At 40.4% G+C, this 21230-nt stretch overlaps 1 protein-coding gene across 1 annotated transcript; it reads right to left on the minus strand.

The window, feature by feature from the left end:
* Nucleotides 1–6753: 6753 nt before the first annotated feature.
* LOC118772279 lies at nucleotides 6754–11561 on the minus strand. The gene is made up of 7 exons (XM_036520540.1): nucleotides 11512–11561; nucleotides 11083–11146; nucleotides 9825–10021; nucleotides 9425–9579; nucleotides 8832–9262; nucleotides 8326–8522; nucleotides 6754–6963 (listed from the first exon to the last, which is right to left on the minus strand). Exons 2-7 carry the CDS (start codon nucleotides 11096–11098, stop codon nucleotides 6754–6756), a joined length of 1206 nt encoding a protein of 401 aa, XP_036376433.1. The 5' UTR covers nucleotides 11099–11146; nucleotides 11512–11561.
* Nucleotides 11562–21230: the final 9669 nt, after the last annotated feature.

Raw genomic sequence — 21230 nt, forward strand, 5'->3', positions numbered from 1 at the left:
GAAATTCAGTGTCTGGTGTCTGAATCATTCTAGTAATGTAGGCTCTGTTGTCTGAGTAACTCACTCTAGTCGTCTAAAAGGGGAATTCTGCATAAGTGACTCACTCTAGTGATATAGACTCTGGTGTGAGTTACTCACTCTAGAGATACATGGTGGTGTGTGAGTGATGCACACAAGTGCTTTAGAATCGGGCGTGTCAGTGATTTTGTCGCTGATGTGTCAGTGACTCACTGCCACAATTATATTCTGGTCTCTGAGTGACTCAGATTAAGTGATTTAGACTCTGGTGTAATTCAGTCATTGTCTCCTTAAGGATGATTTAGACTTTTTTGTGCGACTGACTCATTCCAATGATGTGGGTGTGTCAGCTCACCAAGTTGTTGGAATGTTGAGGTCTTGATTGGTGGATTGGACATTCTGCGGCTGGAGGACCAAAGGGACATGGAGAGAAGACATAAACAAATGCCCAATTCCCACCCCCCCACCCCCCCCCCCCCAAAAAAAAAAAAAAAAAAAAAAAAACAAACCAAAAAAAAAGTTTCTCAAATTTCTCATGTTTCAGACCATAATTCAGGCATCCAAAATGATTAAAATCAGACCACAGCACTGAAGGACCTCTGTTGGTGTTTTACATGGGGACCCTTCATTATATGTTACATTACCTTAATGTTATTTAGCACACGGTCTTATCCACAGCGATTTACAGAAGTTACGATTTGATCCGTTTATACAGCTGGATATTTACGGAGGCTGGGTTAGGTACCTTTCCCAAGGGTACAAAAGCAGTGCCCCAGTGGGGAATTAAACCGGCAACTTATTGGGTGCCGGTCCTTCTCACTACCACTATGCTACACTGCCACCCATACTGACTAAGGTGGGGTAAGCATTATTTTCAACTGGCCCTGGACTCCTGGATATTTACTGAGGCCGGGTTAGGTACCTTTCCCAAGGGTACAAAAGCAGTACCCCAGTAAGGAATTAAACTGGCAACCTTTACAACCTTTACAGCCTCAGTAAATATGCAACTGAAATTTATTTCTGTGACAGATTTCAAAATTAAATTTCGAAACTAAATCTGTAGCAAAAGTATACTTTTCACAGCAGGTTATTTTACCTATTGGATTAAAAGTGTTATTGAATTAAAAGTGTTATTCATGTGCAAAACCAGATTATATCAAATTCAAAGTCCTTTTTCTGTTACAGCTGATTTCTTATTTTGCATGTTACCCCATGTAAATCGACAGAGCCACCTACAGCTTCAGCTTTCCCCTTGAGGTATTAAAAAGTAGTTTAATTTCACCAGCCTTCACTTTGCACTCTATTCATTAACATGACAATGTCCAAAAATAATGAAACTGCAACTCAGGGGCTTCAGACAGCAAAGACTAGTCGGTTGCCTCTTTGCCTCCAGTAGGTGCATTAAAATATTATTTCTTAAAATCCTGAGATTGAAAAATAATAGCAATGAAACAATAATGGGGGACTTGTCAGATCCCAGTAAATGATATAAACTCCACTCACCACCTTCAGTTTCCTTGGGGAGATGCACCTCTTTAGGCTGCACCTGGGTTCATCTGTGCTGGATCTGTCCTAATCTGCCAATCACGAGACCTGAGGCACAGCAGACCACCTTTTTGACAATGACACTGATATGGGCTGTAACGCATTGCTTAACTATGCAGATTGATCAATTACTACATTTCACTTATCAGAATTCTGCTAATCAAACCATTCACAGGAATGAAAAACGGCACATGGACATATTCACCTCTATGAGAGTTTTTCTGAGTTTGACTACAAAATCAACCTCTTTACAAATTAGCAGCTGAACCAGCCACATTCAGTAACAATGAGGGAATCTAGTTGAAATTAATACCTGCCTTAACCAGCATTAACTCATTGAAATGAAATATAATCAGCATTATGGCATCATTGTTTCTGAAAACACCCAAATGAACTAATGATGCTGACGTCACTCTCAGTAGAACTCTTAGTATGTCACCCTTAGTGGGAGACCATACTACCAAGTCAGATTCTCCAGCCTCACTGAACATGGGACATGCACTGCCTCAATGATATGATGATTTAATTAACTGCCAGCAAATCTTCTTAATAGGTTAAAATAAAGAAGTAAAATAAAATATGCAGGCCTTCTCAGAAACCAAACAGGAAGACCTCAAATAAAGCCGACCTTGAATCTCATGCTGTAGAACATCACGTGACAGACAGAGCACATCACGTGACAGAAAGAACATCATATGGCATGAAAAAACAACAAACCTTCAGTAAATTTTCAGTCATAATTCAGACATATATGAGAACCTTTGACATATACAAAATACAATATACAATAATATATACAATAATCTATTGCAGTGTTTCTCAAACCTCTCCTGGAGTACCCCCTGCCCTGCATGTTTTAGATCTCTCCCTGCTCCAACACAGCTGATTCAAATGATCAGCTCGTTATGAACTCCTGAAGCTGCTTAATAACAAACTGATCATTTGAATCAGCTGTGTTGGAGCAGGGAGAGATCTAAAACATGCAGGGCAGGGGGTACTCCAGGAGAGGATTGAGAAACACTGATCTATTGTATGTGGAGACATACAATAATTGTAATGATTCCTCAGAGGGAAAATATAATGTTCTCACTTTGACGTTAGACAGAACTTCCCCAGCACAAACCTACCACCTTAATGCTGGGTCACGTTCAGAGAATCACCTTCCTCATGTTCAATGAACATGAGACAGAGGGCTCATCTGCGCGGTCAGACTAATCCACCTTCAACTGTTGCGGTTTATACTGAGCGCTGCAGGGTGTCTTTGTTGCATAATTAAAACATTGTGATTCATAAACACAAATTCCAGTTCCATTATATAAAAGTCTCTACCATGAGCTCTTGTCTGGATCAATATAAGCCAACAAGCGAAGCCAATCAACAAAAAAAAAATCAAGCCAATAAAGCCAATCAACCAATCAACAAAAACCTCTATTCTTCTTTTTTTTAATTCAATAATACAAAAATGTTCATATTTACTTTACAGGCATGCTGATAAGTTTTTCCAAATTTTTTGCACTGAAAACAGTTTTAGTCTTAGGTTAATGCATGATTTTTGGAAATAGTACTGTGTAAGCACTATTATAGACATTTTGCTGGGAAAGGACAAACATGAAAGAGCTGAAATTAGTAGTTGGACTGCAAAATGGACATTCCATAAGAAACATATTGCTCTCTAATATCTCATACTCACAAAATTTTTGTCTCCATTTTAGTTTCTGGTAATCCCTCTCCTCTCTTTTTGTCAAATAGTTATCTTCACTTGAATATCAAATCACTGTACAACACTGGAAATGCAGATTTCCATCATTTAAAAGCCGAGATAATGGGTCTTACTAATATTTGTGAAAAAAAAAAAAACTTTTTTCAGTTTAAATATAACAAGGAAATGAGGTGTTCATTTTCCGCCATTTCGGTTTTCTTCTTTGCTGTCAGACTGATGCGTTGCAGCTCATCAACAGGAACATTCTGGAAGAGGAAACAAGCTCTACCAACAGGTTCCTCATTACAGTTTCAGAACATGACTGACCAAATGTATGTTTCATTTTTGACCCAGTTACAGCTTTTCTGTTACCTGGTCCCACCTATGCATTCTGCTCAGATTTCGAGTAGCCTACAGCAGCGTTTCTCAAACCTCTCCTGGAGTACCCCCTGCCCTGCATGTTTTAGATCTCTCCCTGCTCCAACACAGCTGATTCAAATGATCCACTCGTTATGAACTCCTGAAGCTGCTTAATAACAAACTGATCATTTGAATCAGCTGTGTTGGAGCAGGGAGAGATCTAAAACCTGCAGGGCAGGGGGTACTCCAGGAGAGGTTTGAGAAACGCTGGCCTACAGTATAATGTTGTATGAAGCCAGTGCCACAAAGAAATTCTACATAAAGATCTAAGGTTACTTTAAGACCATTTTTTAAGAAAAATAAGAACAACAGGAGAGAGGTTTTGGTTTATATGAGAGGTTTTCTTCCAGCTCCATCTGACAGTTATTACTATATAGTATTTTGCCAAAAGCGGGCAGTTCATGGAGTTAAAAAATTGTAGGACGGTAGAGATTTTAAAGCGAAGGATTTAAACATCAGACGTAAAAAAAGAGAAAAGACTGACATTCCAGAGTTATTTAAGAGTCTGCTGTACCCTTGGGCAAGGTACTTAACCCTGAATTGCCACAGTAAATACACAGCTGTATAAATGGCTAAAAAAAAAACAAAAATGGCTGAAAAATCTAACTTTGTCTTGAGTCTAAAATGACCTGATTGAATGATCAAATCCAATATTTGGTGCCTAAGTTATTTATATTAGATTTTTTACAAAATGTATCTGACCCATGGTATCACCATCATAAAATGAGACACATATTTTGTTGTTTTTCTTTTCTCTCTCTGTTTTTGATGTTGAGGGCAGATGTGGCTTTTCTGTGTCTCTGGTTCTTTGACCTCCCACCTGTCACGTACACAAACAGTTGTGCAAGGGAGAGTCACTTCTGCAAATGAATCCTTGCATCACATCTGCTCTTTCAACAGAGGCCATTTTAGGGATATGTGTCATTTTTCCCATGAAATGCCTTTGTTATACTGGGTAGTTTGCACCACTGGACCTGACAGTTACTTGCTTGGTAATGCACATCTTATGAATAACCAAAACCCTTTCAGCAAGAAACGGTCAAAGATATTCAAACGTAAAAATTTTGGTGGTTAGTGGGCCCTACCCCATATATGTCTATACAGCACAGTCAGTTACACCTTTCTTGGGGTTTACGACAGAAATTACAACGATGCATTACCATTCCAACAAGCATAAGTTGGTTACACTCTCACACAGGCATAGAATAAATGTCAAAACTTGGGCATTTTTAATATGCTCTGCTCCTCAGTCATAAGTTTTCTGCCATGCTACATCATTAAAATACTTCTTCCCATTGGTCTGTTCTTCATCGATTTTGTGAAAAGTGATCAATGTTCCGCCTTTTTAATTAACATCAACCAATATTTGTAACAATAAAACAAGGCTAAAGTTCCAGCTTTAAGTCTAGCAACTTTAAGGTCCCAGGGACAGATTTTTTATGACAAAATGGTAATGTTTGTTTCTTGTCTTTACCAGTAGTAAGTTCATACCATTGTTGTATCTGAACTTCGTCACCTTCTCTCAGTCCTGTTTTTTTCCCTTTTTTGAGCATTATATGAATGACTTCTGCTGTTATTCACTTTTCCAATTCCTGAGGTTTTTATATTCAAATGTATTTTGTGACGTGAAAAAGCTGAAAAATGAGCTGACTGAATGACCATCAAAAGAATCCAATATTTGCAATATTTGCTCTGCAAAATTCATTTATATTAGATTTTTTTTACAAAATGTGTCTGCTCCATGGTATCACCATCATTACCATCTGTCACGGCTCAGGCAAGGACTCGGACGCGGCCCTCAGGAGCTTCGGGTTCCAAACGGATTTATTGTAATCGTCAGACAAAATCGCGAATCAAAAACAGGCAGGGTCGAGACCAGGAAGGCAGTCTATGGGCAAAACCAGGGTCAGGAACCAGGCAGGCAGGCAATCAGGGAATTGGGCAGGCAGGAATGAGGCAGGCAGGAATGAGGTCGGGGCACAAGCAGGGTCGAAAACGGGAGCTCACAGGCAGAAAACCCAGCAGGGACGAAACACTGCAACAAGCTAGCAATGGAACAGAGACACTCAGGGAAGATATAGGGCAGGGCTGACAAGGATATGGGAAGCAGGTGTGCAGGCAGGCAGGTGAAGACCAACAGGCAATCAGGCGGGTGGAGACAGGGCGGAGGGCGGGGCAGGGCTGGAACACAAGGAAAAACAGTAAACAGAAGCACATGGACCAGAATGACGGAGGGGAAAAACATGAACACAACAACTAGGGGGCAGGAGCACTGACAGTCATCACATGAACAAATTGCTGCACAATAAAGTTTTTTCAAAACTTGATACATTTGGTTGCCTGGGAAACACAAAGTGACAGTGGAGAACATGGAGGTCCAGGAGGGATATTCAATTTTTGTTTTTTGTTTTTTTTTTGTTTAAATCTCCAAATCACAGAAATATAAAGGAAGACCAAAAAGACCACAATCCCAGCTGGTTGGGTTTGATTAAAAATGTTTTTATGTTGTGTGATTGATGTGTGCTATATGTTAGCTGCTAAAACTGACATAGCAGACCTTAAGGCCTATCAAAATAAAAACAAAAAAGTGTCATTATCGCAACATGTTTTTGCTACCACAGAGTGACCTGTTATTATGAACGAAATAAGTAATGGTAATGACAAATTTCTCTTCACTTCTCAGATAATGTCTGAAGGCGTCATAATGTTGCATTTATAATTTTGCTGTTTTGTATAGATTTTGCTTTGAAATTTTGTATCTGTAAAAACAGGACTAAGTCAAATCCAGACTGCTTCAATGTTTATATAGAATTGGTTGTTTATTACAGTTATGAATCAGGGTGACAGACACCTTAATGAAAAGCAGAAAAGGACCCAAGGAATCACATCATTTGATAACTGAGGAAGTAGCCCAAAGCAACCTCTAATCAGGGATTAATCCACGCTTGAAACACCCCATATATTTATTTTAAAGCAATTTGACAAACATAACATGCCTTGACAAAAGGATTGCACTTTCTGGCTGCATCACTGTGTCGATATTGCAGGCATTTGCTGATCATTCAGCCTCTTTAATGGCTGGAACCATTTTTTGCTTCAATGGCTGCAGGTCCAGATCCATAGAATTCCTGCAGCTGCTTTTGCAGAGAGTTGTACTGCTCGCACCACTCTTCCTTTGACAGAGAGGAAGGGCTGACCTCCAGGAATTTGTAGGTGTCTTTGGACTGAGCACTGAATGTGCCTCTCACACTGAGGCAAAGGTCACCAGAAGTCTTCCAGCACTGTGGGGCAAAATACAAAGATACCTGAGCTTCAGTCGCACACACAGTAAAATTCATCCAAATATAACAAAGCAAATATGCATGTAGGTCACTGAAAATGTATTTTGAATGCTGAAAGCAGAGGTTTACATACAATTTCCTGGATATGGTGTGAAAAAAATCTGAAATCAAATCAAAAAGACCTCTACAGATTCTGCAGTTTTGCTGAGTTTGTGTAAGTAGTTAATAGTGGTATAATTAATTGACCAATTAGCATAATTAATAATTTGCACTGATCCACTAATCTCAACACAATGCATAAAGGAACGTGAAATGAACCTGAAAGGTTGCAGTCTGGTATGTGTAAATGGATACAGTTATTTACATTTACATTTATTTATTTAGCAGACGCTTTTATCCAAAGCGACTTACAAAAGTGCATACAGTAGGTACAGCGACAGTACGGGGACAGGGTGTGTACAGTTCCACAATGAAACAGTTCTCAGCTGAGAGCAAGGTCTGTTTGAGGACGCAGTACTATCAGATTTTTACAATTACAGCCTAAAGGGCAACTAGTACGATATACTTTCGAACGGCAAACTTCAACAACTTCAAACGGCGCAATGAGCGTCAGAGTAAAGGCGGCAACAAGAGACAAAATTTAAAAGCACAATTTAAGAAGCACAGCAATTTACGACAGCACTGATGGGGGGGGGGGGGGGGGCAGCAATTGTGTGCTGGGTCAGTCCAGGTAGAGTCTGAAGAGGTGCGTCTTCAGGCCCCGTCTGAAGGCCTGGGGTGAAGGAGCTGTCCGTAGCGAGATCGGGAGTTCGTTCCACCACTGGGGAGCGATGTAGGCGAAACGCCGATGTCTGGCAGAACGAGCACCTCCTGCCTTGACCATGCAGGGAGCAAGGCGTCCAGTTGCTGCTGAGCGTAGGGGTCGGGCTGGTGTGTAGGGCTGGATGAGTTCTTGGAGGTAGGCAGGGGCTGTCCTGTTGACTGCAGAGAAGGCGAGGGTCAGGGTCTTGAATCTGATCCTGGCAGCGACAGGAAGCCAGTGGAGGGATTTCAGCAGGGGAGTAACATGGGAGAATTTGGGGAGGTTGAAGATCAGTCGGGCAGCTGCATTCTGGATGAGCTGGAGAGGGTGGGTGGTGCATGCTGGGAGGCCTGCAAGGAGAGCATTGCAGTAGTCCAGTCGAGGGAGAACTGTGGCCTGGATAAGGAGCTGCGTCGCGTATGTGGTTAGGAACGGGCGAATCCTCCTGATGTTGTGGAGGAGGAATCGGCAGGTCCGTGACGAGTTATGAATATGAATTGAAAACACCACCTCATCGCTCCAGAAGAGGTGTTACGTTTTGGCAGTGTAGGATTACTTACCTTTCCAGCAATGTCAAGGGAGTCCAAAAACTCTTTCAGATCTTCAGTAATTTCACTGCCAGCCAAGGTTCTTTGGCGGAGGTTATCCAGCATCACAGTTATCCCCTCCCAGAATGCTCTCAGCTTGAGCAGGATTTGCTGAACTCTGCTCAGGCACATCTGAACCTCGTTCAGATTGGTAGGGTCAGGAACTGAACCTTTGAAAGACAGACAAAAAAGATATGTGCAGTAAGATGAATGTGTTTAGGAACTTTGTTTCGTTTAATCCGGTAACAAAAATAGTTATCCACTGGATTTTAATTGTGGATTTAATGGGACCGAGGACATCCTTTTTGCACTGTACAGTCATTTAAGCCTGAATGAAGCAAATGTTTTGTTTTGTTTTTATTTGGATGCATTGTACAGCTTCCTATCTATGCCTTCCCCTCTTACTCATGAATTTACATCTGAAGTTTTTCCCAGATAATATGAAATAAGCAATAAGCAGAAATCATACACATTCATACCGAGATCAATATTTGCCGTAGCAAGTGACATCTGAGAAGTCATCAGCTCTCCCTCCAGCTTTGCTTCCTGTTGACTGAGACCAGCCTTTTTCTCATTCAGCTGCTGCAAGGTGATCTTAGCGGATTTCACGGCAGCTTGGTCTTGAGCATCGTGCACTCCGTGCTGAATTTCATTAATGAGTGGACCAAGTATGGGAACCACTGCAGCCACGATGGCAAACTTCCGGTTCCTGCTGGCGACATCCTTCACAATTTCCCTCATGTGGTCGTATTCTGCGTTAATGTCTTTCTGCCTGTCCTTGTACGTGTCCACCACTTTCTGCAGGTCTTTAATTTCTTTGGTTTGGTGTTTTATCTTCTCCTCAGTTTTGATCTTGGTCGAAACAACATCACTGGCAGTGCTCCCCACGTCTTTGTCCAGCGTCCCGTACCTACAGGAACAGTGCAAACGAGAGAAAAGAGAAAGACCTCGTCCATGGCCACTGATGAATAATGCTTTCTTTTTTTTTAGAAATTGAAGAGAACCTCACATAACAAAGGTTTCAGTGCTGGGTACGTGTTCTGGAGCGACCTATGCGACCAAGGGTATTTACATTTGTACTTTCTCGTCAACATCATCGACGAGGCCATGAATCCACCTCTTCGCTTTCTCCAAGTACTTCACGGCTATCAGGGGCTTGTACTTCTCAGCTGCATGTCTGAGAATTGGGAGTAATATGTTGACCATGTTTTCACTGGTGCTGGCACACTTTGAGGATGGGGTGCGATGGTAGGGGAAAAAAACAAAACAAAAAAAACCAAGAAAAAAGAATTTAAAAAAAAGAATGGTTAGCCAGCGAAGCCCTGACGGACTCTTGCACAATCACGATATGACAGATAGCAAATGTATATGACAGATGATAGTAAAAATAAGAAAATATTCACAGAGAAATGCACAAATCCATTAGCATACCTGCAGGGGTATGTATTGAAGGACGGGATGCATTAAAATACCTCTATAAGCAGAGATGCAGAAGAGCTGAACAGCAGCTGTGCGTCTGTAGCCTTGGCCCGCAGTTCCCTCTCCAGTGCTGGGAAGTTGGCCATACACAGGTAAGACATATGGAACAGCAGGGCTGTCTTCTTAGCAGCCAGCAGCAAGTCTGACACGGGGACTGAAAGCTCCATGTCATTGCTGATAGGAACCATCTCTGAGAAAATATAGATGCACTTGAGTTAGTTATGAGTTCACAGCACTGGTTATTCACACCGATCTTAGATGCACAACATCTTAGAAGCACAACAATTCAAATAGCACAGTGGCATACTTCAAATGAATGTTTCTACACATACTCGAATTCTGTGCTTGAGGTATGTTCGAGGTATTGTGCGACTATCATTTTATCCTTCGAAATGCAGACTCATTGTATGAAGACTCGCTTCTGAAATGCATGAAACACATTTTACATCCTCTATTCTCAGTGTGATCTTTCATAAAGAACAATGTAGTTCAGCTCTCTTACAGGTAAAAATTGACCCAAGACTGTTCAACAGGAGAGCAGTCTGTTAGTGTCCACGAACAGTTCCTACTGATAATGTCAATAATTCAGTGCTGTTGATAATAATAAAGCAATAAAATATATTCCAGTTTTTTTGCTTGAATCGAAGCTGTCTGAGGAAAAACAGATAATGGTACATCAGATTGCATCAGATTTTCCTAAGTGGCTAGGATACACAGCACACACAGTTAGTGACTTATACATCTTCTCAATGGACACTCGCTTCAGAAATGTACTAAACACATTTTCCATTCTCTCTATTTCTACACCAAGACTAGTGGTGTTGAAAACCATGACAGTAAAAAAGGAAAAAGTTCTGTTACTTCTCATAAAACATTCCTCAGGCTAGCATGAAGTGTTTAGTGGAGTTACTGGTGACAAGCCAGCAGGTACTGGCCCTGCCAGGAGAACTTGGGAAACATTTTTTCAAAACTCATTTGCACCAAAACTACATTCATATGTGTGGCATTACTCACAGATGGGTTATTGCTGTTGTACCCTGAGGCAAAGAATTTAACCCAAATTACCTCAGTAAATATCTACATGTATGAATGGGTAAACTGTGAAAGTAAGCTATATAAGGTACTCCAATTAAGAGAATCTGCTCATCAAAATATAATGGCAACACGGTGAATCTATAGACACCGCCATGATAATCAAATTTATACATCAAATACACCCCTATATGAAGGGCATCTAAACTGGGTTTATACCTTTACTGTGGGACATGGTTTCACAAGCTTGGGGAAGCGTGCAGGTTAGCTGCTTATCAGTTATCTACATTCACAAAAAAGAAAGACAGCGTTATCAGGTAGGTCATGATGTGCCCAGTAATTTAGTTACTGAACTATCAAAATGAAATGGATGAACACGAAAGACTTGCATTACACTGCTGCTTATTTTACAGGCACTAAAATGACTGAAATATGTTTTATGATCTCACAGACTGAATATGCATTCAGTACCATTCTACTGATGTAAATTTACATTAAATGGCATGACAGTGCATCAACCGAAAAATACCGAAAAAGTGTTTCTAATGTACATTATTTGAGTTTGAAGGCAACTCGGAAATGCAGTACAGTGTGAAAGAAACGTGAGAATGCAGTACAGCGATGGGAAACTGCAGGAGCCTTTCTTACCTGTGAGTGCTGTTCTCTGTCAAAGGTGCAGTGAGCACTTCTCAGGCTCTCTTTTTATACAGATGAAACTGGGATGTCCTCAATTCTAAGGGGGCTGAGATACTGTAGACAAAATAATAGAAACACCACACAATACCTGAATATTTATTAATCATTAAAGAGGGAGGGGCTGGCCTTTGCCTTCCAAACAGCTTCAGTCCTTCTTGGAATGCTGTCATACAAGTTTTAAACTGTTTCCTGTAGGATATTGAACCATTCTCTATGATGGAAAGCTCCAGTTCTCTGAGAGATAAAGTGGGAATCCCCCGTGTTCCAGAATGTCCCATGAAGATTCAATGATGTTTAGATCGGGTGATTGGGGAGGGAAAGGAACAGATTTGACTTCATCCTGGTGTCCATGAAACCATACAACTCTGCATAGCAGTGCGTATGGGGTGAGTTATTGTCTTGAAATCTGGGACGATCTTGGGGAAACAATGTTTGCGCCCGAGGGCGCACCTGGTAACCTAAAATGGCTTCATATCCCCTGGCTGTAACACAGAGTAATAATGAGAGCCAATGACCCCCGCAAGATGGAGACCCATACTATAATGGATCCACCCACATGTTTAACAGTTAGTAACGGGCAATGCTGGTCGCAGGTTTCCTTTAGCTTTCTCCAAACATAAATGCATCCAGGTGTAGGGAAACCGAGTAAAAGATGAGGAAAATGTGAAATAAAAAACCTTCAGGCCTTGGTACTGTGCATAGTGTGTATTATTAACCCATGGGGCTTAGGACTGTGGAATAACTGGCCATGTTCCGATGCAGACTGAAGACCCACTGTTTCAGACTGCATCTCAGTTCCACTTCTATCCCCACCCCCTAACAACTGCTACTTCTGGCATTCGATTTTAACTTTATGTGTAGCATTATGATGTATCATGAATTTGTGTTCTAGGGATTTTTGTTTCATAGTATACTTGGATTTTGTGAGAGTACACAAGCTAACTTGTGGTAGGGCTTGAATAGTCTCTTGCCCACACTCACTGGTCTGGAAGTGTTGTTAGCCTGGTCTGACACTGTTGCTCGTTTAATTGAATGGGTGTAAATTGTGAGCCAGCACAATTCCTCTCGAGGTATCAAGTGACTGAATGAAATAAAGCAACACACAATAATGTGTGTGTGTGGCGGTGAGTCTTGTACTTGCATGCGTGTTATGAGCTGATTTATGGACAAAGGTTTGTGAGAAGTGGGGTGGTGTGCACATGCGGAAAAAAGAAAGGCCTGTGGCTGTTGCCACCCCCATAATTCTTTGGAAATTTGAAATTTCCAAAGCACCACATCAAGCACACTGATGGCTCTCAGTTGTGTAATCAGGCATGGCTGGGAGCACAATCAGTTGAGCAACTGCACAGGTGTAGTTCTTTTCCTTCACCTGTTCCTCTGCATTCCGGACCTGTCTATCTCTGCCAGCTCCAACGGTGACCACACGGCCAATGGGCCAAAGTACTCTGGGCGGTTGTGGGTCCACAATCATCACCACAGTACCCACTTCAACGTCCTTAGTGTCCTTGTCCATTTCTGCCAGGTTTGCAGATAGCCATCACATAGTGATCAAATTAGTAGTTCTCCTCATACAATTGATTTGAGGCTCCAAAGCTCAAGGCAAAGCTTTAAGATTTTATACCTCACTGAAATTTCCTCACTCTCCTCCCAGTCACCACACAGTCAGTTATTGTCAGTGAAATCAGAGTCCAGTCTGTGTGCTCACTGTCTGTGCAGCGCACCCAAGTATACCTACCTTCTCTTACTTTCAATACATGGTGTAAATTTCTGTCCCTCCTTCTGGGAATAATCCAAAACAGCGAAGGGGTCAAAGCCCCAGAGACCCAGAAAGACATTTTTGAAGCTTCCTTACTTATAACCCCAAGCGTAAAAGCATAATACTTTCATACAATATGGTGGCGGAAACCAGTGTGAATGTTACCTTTTACAATGCTAGAGATGAAGGTAATATAATTTTTTTCCCCAGCATTAAGGAGGAGGTGAGAAAACACAACCTACAATTAGCAAAATCAGGGGGCAACTTTAGACTCCTAACTTAAGTCAGAGGCAGGAGAGAACAGCAGATATGGAAAAACAGCAGGTCTTCTCTAGCATGAGAGATAGGAAAAATATGTGGAAGTTAAACACAGGTGTCTTGATCATTGTTCGTCCTGCATGGCTCTGACGGCCTCACATGCCATGATCTCTTCTATCAGTGTTTGTCGAGAGCAGGTAACTTATCCTTGAACAGAGAGTGTAGGAAGGGTGGAAGAGTATTCAGTGCAAGCTACCCCCACCAGGGGCTGGATCCAGCCATCAGGCAGTGTGGGTAGCTGTGTATGTTTGGCTAGACGTTCATCTAGAGCGAGCAGCTCCAAGGTTATGAGTGGGCCACATGTATGTACATTATGCGTCTGCGCCTCTTAGGCCGTCCGTGACATCAAGGTTGTGGTTTTGCCGCAGAGGTCATCAGGACCCAGGAGACTTTTGTTGACCCTGAAAAATTCCTCCCTCTGACTCCAAAGACCCAGGTCACTTGCCAACTTCCACTCTGTAGCACCTGAGGAGCGTAAACACATAAAAGCATGAAGACATTTTTGACAACAGTCATTTTTTCCAGGCAAGGGAAGAGTTCCCATAAATACCCCTCTTCTTTCTTTCCTCATTGCCCCAATATAAAGAAGGTTTATTTGACAATTCACAGGATGCTGCTCTCGACTTCTGACTTTGAAATTTCAAGGATTTGCACAAGTTGATAACTTATTCTACAGCTCAGGTTCCAAGTACCCTGACAACTTTTCCTAGACACAGACATGTGTGGTGCAAATACATTAAAAACTGAACAATATAGACTTATTTATCTCTGAGATATGGGGGTATTGTTGTTTTTAAAAACTCATATGCAGTATTGCATTGAATAATAGTAGGTTTACAGCTCATAAAATCAATCTATTTTATTCTGTTCTTTGGCCCTCTTGTTTGATTTTAACTAGTTATACCCTAATACTTATGTCTTTGTGTGATTACCAACATTGATACTCAGAAGACTCAGAATATTAGCAATAGTACTCTATAATGAAAATCGGAATATCAGCCTTAGTACTCTATCATGAAAGTCTGTTTGAATGTCAACAGTTATTACTATATTACTATATTACTGTGGAATTATCAGCGTTTTTGGACTATAATGAATGTCTCTGTTTGATTATCAGCAAATACAGTCTGATATTATTCAATATTATTATGCTGTAAATTATGCTGTAAGTTATCGGGTTCATCTGAAGATTCTGCTGGAGCTGTTACCTGTCACACACAGAACCTCTGAATTAATTTAATTAATTAATCAATTATATTAAATTAAATTAGAAAATGTTTTATGTATATTAAATATCATTTCATGGATAAAACTGAGAAAAATCTCTATTACAATGAGTTTCAAAAAAAGAATTTCATATTTACTTTCTTGGCACGTATGTGTCGGTTATAGTAGGAATTAATAATCTCTAAGGGTTGAGACTATAGTGACCTCTAGTGGTACATTTTACAGTTCCTGACCAAGATCTTGGAGAGTCCTTAGTGGACACAGAATCTCCCCAGAATAAACTATAGTGAGTATTACTTTTTACCTATATCCATCCAGCTGTAGGATGAATTTGTTTGAATTTGATCTGATTTGATGTGAGTTAAAACTGTAAGAGTCAAGTCATATCATAAGACTATATTCCAGTTAATTTTGGCAACTGATTTTGATTTAGTCTTAATCTTAGTCTTTTGACTTAAATGCATATTAGTTTTTGTCACATTTTAGTCTTTTAAATTATTAGTTTTAGTTGACGAAAACTATAGAAGATTAAGTCTAATTTTAGGCAAATGCATTTTTGTCACATTTTAGTCAATTTACATTTTTTTTATTAAATCATTACAGTGACCTTTCATCAAGCACACAGATGTTCTTAAGCCAGCTACATTCCTCAGGTTTTCTTCTCTGGGCCAGGGACTCCTAGCTGTAACCTAAACTTGACACATTTAATAATACAGTAACATCCAGAAAGGTTGTGTCATGCATTGTATGCTGTATAAAGATGTAATATGTGTCTTTTGCACTGTGGAAGGAATATGACTTATTCTTTGGCTGTTTGTCAAATAAATCTGTCATTTATTTAATTTAAAAATATTCTTTTACACTCGGTTGTTTATCATTGCAGTGCAAATGAGAAAAAAACAACTACAATGAAGTACAGTATACTCAGGGCATATAAACTACCCACAATGTAAGACAAAGTCAGTGCTAATATAGTATAATTAAGTTACTTGTATGTTTGGAATAGTAGTGCAAATGACCATCACGGACATACTATAGTGCTGGACAAATAAGGGACACGAGAATGAATGATATGGGCATTGTCACTGTGCATCTGGAACATAGCATTAGCACTAGTCTCAACCCAGAACTGAGTCGAGCAAAACTCAGGCTATTATCAGAGCGCTGCTTCTCACTTGCGGTTACTACATTCACACTAGGATTAGGGTGAGTGAAAGCGGACACAGTAATAAAACCTAACTAGCATAATATTTAAGAAAAATGACAATATTTCCACTGACTTTGTCTTACAGTGTATGACCTAGCTCACAACGACACTAGCATTGCTGGATATCCTAGTTATAAGCTTGCTAACTTGCCAATACCGAATGGCAAGAGCGAGAGTGAGCGCTGTTTGTATCTATGCTGTAGAGTGGGGAAGTAAGAGGCAGTCCGAATTAAGGAGCAGTCCAGCTAGCTAGATAATACAAGGAACATTGACTTAGTAGGTCGTTCATGTAATGTTAACTTACACCCAAAACACTTACCTACCGATATGCACAATTAATGTTAACAAGTCGAACAAGAAAAGATAGCGATCTGCTTTTAGCTTAACAGTCAAGCCTTTAAGTTGATTTTGATAGCTATAGAACTTAACCCTATCATATATTTCTGGTTGGTGCACCTTCAAATGCCTCGGTATATGTACTGTTTTTCCCACCGCACGGTCCGCACGGTCTTGTATTTTATTGTCAATAGCACTTAAATATTAAATCTGGATTTCAACAATACATATTAAATGTAATGTAATGTAATGTAACGCGCAAGACTGCAAAGTCCCGCACTGAACCCAGGCTGGAAACACAAAACGACAAAATCTGCTTCAGGAATCTGACAGAGGGCAGGTGACTCCCAGTGAAACATGTCAACAAACTCACCTGATGCTTCCTGTCGCTGTAGGCTCAAATAAACACTGTCTGCCAGAGTCCAAACTACAACATGCACTTGAGAAAGGTATTAAACAAAATTTCCATTCCCTGTGTTTTATGTAAAGACCAGCACAGTTAAAGTAAATAAGTTACTAAAATAGGTCCAAGGCTAATCCTGAGTTCACTTTTAGCCTCCTTGATTCAGTTTGCTGTTAACATCAGTTATTAAGTGGAGTTACTGATGTTGAGCCAACAGGTATTTGACCTACCAAACCCCCATTTCGCTCAAAATATATCTACCACATCATGGATTGAGATATCTAAAAAAAGAAAAGAAGATTTTTGGATGCAAAACTTCTGATTTGATTGTTTTTGTTTTTAATCATTTTGAACTCCTTTAATGTGACCCTTAACTATGAGTTTTATGTTTATACATACCTGTATTGTCAGACATGGTTTCAGAAGCCTGGGGAAGTGTGCAGCTGGTTATCAGTTATCTATATTCATAAAAGAGAAAGACAGCATTGGCAGGTAGTTCATGATATCTCCAAAATAAAACAATGTTTCTTCACTGTGTGGTGTGATCTCATATAAAGTTTGTGATATCATATTACCAAGTTTTTGTGCATCTGGCTTTATGATAAATATCTTGGATAACGTTAGCGTATGTCAGCTTACATAAAGTGTAATGAAAGGCCATGTCACAACGTAAGTTATACTTAGGGCAGTGTTATGTCAGTGTATGAAAATGAACTTCAAATGAAGTGTTTCTGCTGAGGGCTACACTGGCTCTATAACAAAAGGGTAGTCGTGTGTACATCATATAGGCCTTGGGGTATTTATATGTAACTGCATAATATTTATCATTTCATGACAACAAAGGTACACAGCAAGTAAGGACAGTACACAACAGGACAAGCTGGAACTCAAAACCTTACTCCATCAAGTCCATAGGCATTGTGACGGAGAAAGAATTCTCCGCACAAACGGGCGCATCCGCCTCGCTATGAGGAAGCGGGGGGCTGCGACAATACATGTGTTTTGTGCAATGTTTAAATATACACGGACTCGGTTTAAATGGATTCAGTTTATTTCTGCAGCTAGTGAGATGTGCTCGGTCCTGCAAGAGGAAAGAAGACTTACCATTATATACAGGATGGCTACAGCCATATATGTTTGGATTGTTGTTTGGTGTTTGGATTTGTTAACTTTAAGGTAGCGAACACAAGCGTTGTTTCGGGTGCACACGAAACAGGCGATCGGGTTTGCTAATTTGACAGACAGCAATTATAATTGTCACTGGAACGAATGGGATAAATGCAATTAAGTTTGAAATGACTCACCTGTGGGTTAGAGCTGCTACCGGGAACAGGCTAAAGGAGTGCGTACACGGAGCAGGGGAATTATATAGTCTTATGGGTAGCGTCGTTCCCATGTGTTGAAACGTGGAAGGGGGAGAATGTGCTGCCAATGTAAATTTTATGCAGCAATCTGTTTAATTGGAACAAAACATGTGGGTTTGTCAATGGAATGTGTGTATTTCATTGTGGAATGAATTGTTGTTATAACTTTGTCATTTTATTTCTGTAAATTGATTTTAATATTTTGACCCAGGTAATGGGTTAGTCCAGGGCGGGGCTCAGGCTATTTAAGCACCCGAGTTCTGTCATTTGGGGAAGAAGGCTGTAGGAGAGTATAAACTCTGTGAGCCTATGAAGGAAGGAGGCACCTGGGAAAAATTGCCTGGTGTTGTTTGTTTATTATTGTAAATAGTTTAGCTTTTGTTTATTGTATAGCACAATTAAACGTCTTGTCTTCGTTCACCCCAATCTCTGTTGTCGTCACCTGTTTGCCGCTCGCCGTCCCGTCACATGTGGTGTGAGAAGTGGGATGGCTGGCTGCGAGGCCATCGGAGGCGTGCCCGGTGTGTGAGCTGTATGAGGGACCCCCAGGTTAGGTTGACCCCGGTGTGAAGGACCCTAGAGATGGGTGAAGCACGGTGTGAGGGACCCCAGAGATGGGTGAAGCACTGGTGAGTGGGGCACCCTGGGATGGGAGAAGTATGGCAAAAGAATGCGTGAGGGACGCCATGGTGTGTGAAGCGCATGGGCGCGCTTCCCGAAGGGGAGGGCAGTGTGACGGAGTGCTGTCACCATGGTTAAGTATGTGCTCTGACTGCCATACCAATGAGCCTGGCTCTTTGGCGTCGCGGTCAAAGTCGCATGGTTGGTACCCTGTAGACCCGGGTTCAAGGCCAGGTGGGGTGACTGCTCTCGCCCTTTGCTACAGGCATCTTCCCACACCTTTTCCATTATTTATATTATATATTCATATACTATTATTTATATTTATATACTATTTATATATATATATATATATATATAAATATATTCCACTACATATATTTTATATGGATCAGCCTACTGTATGAATTTAACAGATTCATGTTTTGATAATACAATCGTTAGTACTGAACAAATCCATTTATAATTCCTATGTGGAAAGTATAATTTTTTGTGCCCCCCTGTAATGTTGTTAATAATGCAAAACTTGTTCCCATGTCCTCTCCCCCTTCAGTAGCCTGCGCTAGCTTTTGACAGGTGCTTTGACAGTTGGTGCTGAGAGATGGTGTATTATCATGATGCTATCTTTATTAACCTTTTAATTTGCATTCCTATTAGGATTAACCAACACTTGGGAGACTTAGGAGCACTTTGGAGAGCAGGGGGTTAAAATCATTACAGCCCGCTTTGTATATTATGCGTCTAGCTATGTTTGCTACTTTGCTGCAACCACTGCAATAGGCGCGCTGATATTACATTGACTGAGGTCGTTTTAAGATCTACTCTACTGCGGTCATAGATTTTGCCTATTTAGTCTTGAGCATGTCCAGTGGAAGAATTCAGTAACTAAGTTACATTATTGTCATTTAGCAGACACTCATCCAGAGCAGCTTACATAGGGTAAAGTTTTCACATGTAACCCTTTATACAGCTGGACATTTACTGAGGCAATTGTGTAAGTACAGCAGTGTCCCAGCAAGGAATTGAACCAGCAACCTGTCTGTTACAAGTGCTACACTGTCACTGTACTTAATAATGTTCACAATTATCAAGAGATGAGACAGTTGGGAGAAATGTGAATGTACTGAGCTGGAAACTAATAATCTCTGGAATGCTGTCTGAACTGAAATTAGACTGTTTGAACAGACAGAACAGATAAGCATGGGTGTAACTTCATGTTACAAAGACTGTATTCTCCTGTTCACAGGTATACCTGGTCTGGCTTTCCTTGTTATTACACAGATTACACAGCCTGTAATCATCTGTACACAAGTATTAACTGGGTTGCTTCACTTCATATCTTAAAATTTTACTGAACATTCTTCATCAAGAGCATTTGTTGTGATAAAAGCTATTTTCAATTAACTAAAGATATTGTAGCAGTAAATACAACGGATGCTTGTTTTACAGCATTGACCCTCATTCAACAATACTTACCAAGGTTGTTGTCTCTATCTCTGCGTTCCGTTCTCACTTCAGCACATTAACTTATTTTGTAAAAAAAAATGTCACTGTGCTGCAGTCAGTGGATTTTATCCTGATTTATTCTGAAACAATGAAACCTTGCATGGAGAAAACAATACTGCTTGTGTGCATTTTTCTGCTGTGCCTTTTATCCTCTCTTATATAGCTATCCATTATCTCACTTTCACTTTCAACATGACACATTGCACAGGGCAGGGCAGGGTACTTCCCTGAAAAAGCTGTCAAGGACATAGCAAGAAAGTCCATTGAAGAAAACAGCTTTCACTCTCACTTTTCCTTACAGCCCTCTGTTTTGTCAGGGAAGCAAAGACACAATCATGAAGTGGATATAGTTGGCCTCACACAAGGCACCAATTAATGTAGTGGATATAGCTACACTAAAATTTGGCACCAATTAATGTAGTTAATATTTTTCTTATGAATGTAAATAGTCTATTATGAATTACAAACAATTTCTCACTTAAAAAAAATGGTATCTTAAGGGAGAAGACAAAAAATTTGTAGAGTGAAGAGACAACTCACTGAATAGACAACATGTTTTATAAACAAAAATAACATTAACAAACGCCATATTTACAAAAAAATTATGCAAGTGGAAATATAGGGAATATGCATTTGCATTACATTGTTGTTATTTAGCAGATGCTGTTATCCAGAGTGTCTTGCGTAGGTTACAGTTTCATCCATTTATACAGCTGGATACTTTATAAATTTGCGAAATTGCGGATTCTGTACCTTGCCTGGGTACAACAGCAAGCCCTACCCAAAACCCCGGATAGAGCGGCTCAGTGAATGTGGCGTTGAATATATGCAGGAGGGTCAGTGTATCAGAGGAGATGCTGTAGAAGGACAAAGTACCAGCTGACCAGTCCAGGGGGGAGGGGGGAGCAAGTGTGGAAATTTCTTCTTCATTGT

Source organism: Megalops cyprinoides, chromosome 2, assembly GCF_013368585.1.
Source record: "Megalops cyprinoides isolate fMegCyp1 chromosome 2, fMegCyp1.pri, whole genome shotgun sequence".
NCBI lineage: Eukaryota > Metazoa > Chordata > Actinopteri > Elopiformes > Megalopidae > Megalops > Megalops cyprinoides.

Bases quoted from the DNA above. Each gene is read 5' to 3' on its own strand.
- LOC118772279 (XM_036520540.1), bottom strand. The intron at 8,523-8,831 runs GTATGAATGTGT...TGTCTTTCAAAG, and splicing joins TACGGCAAATATTGATCTCG to GTTCAGTTCCTGACCCTACC. The intron at 6,964-8,325 runs GTAAGTAATCCT...TTTGCCCCACAG, and splicing joins CCCTTGACATTGCTGGAAAG to TGCTGGAAGACTTCTGGTGA.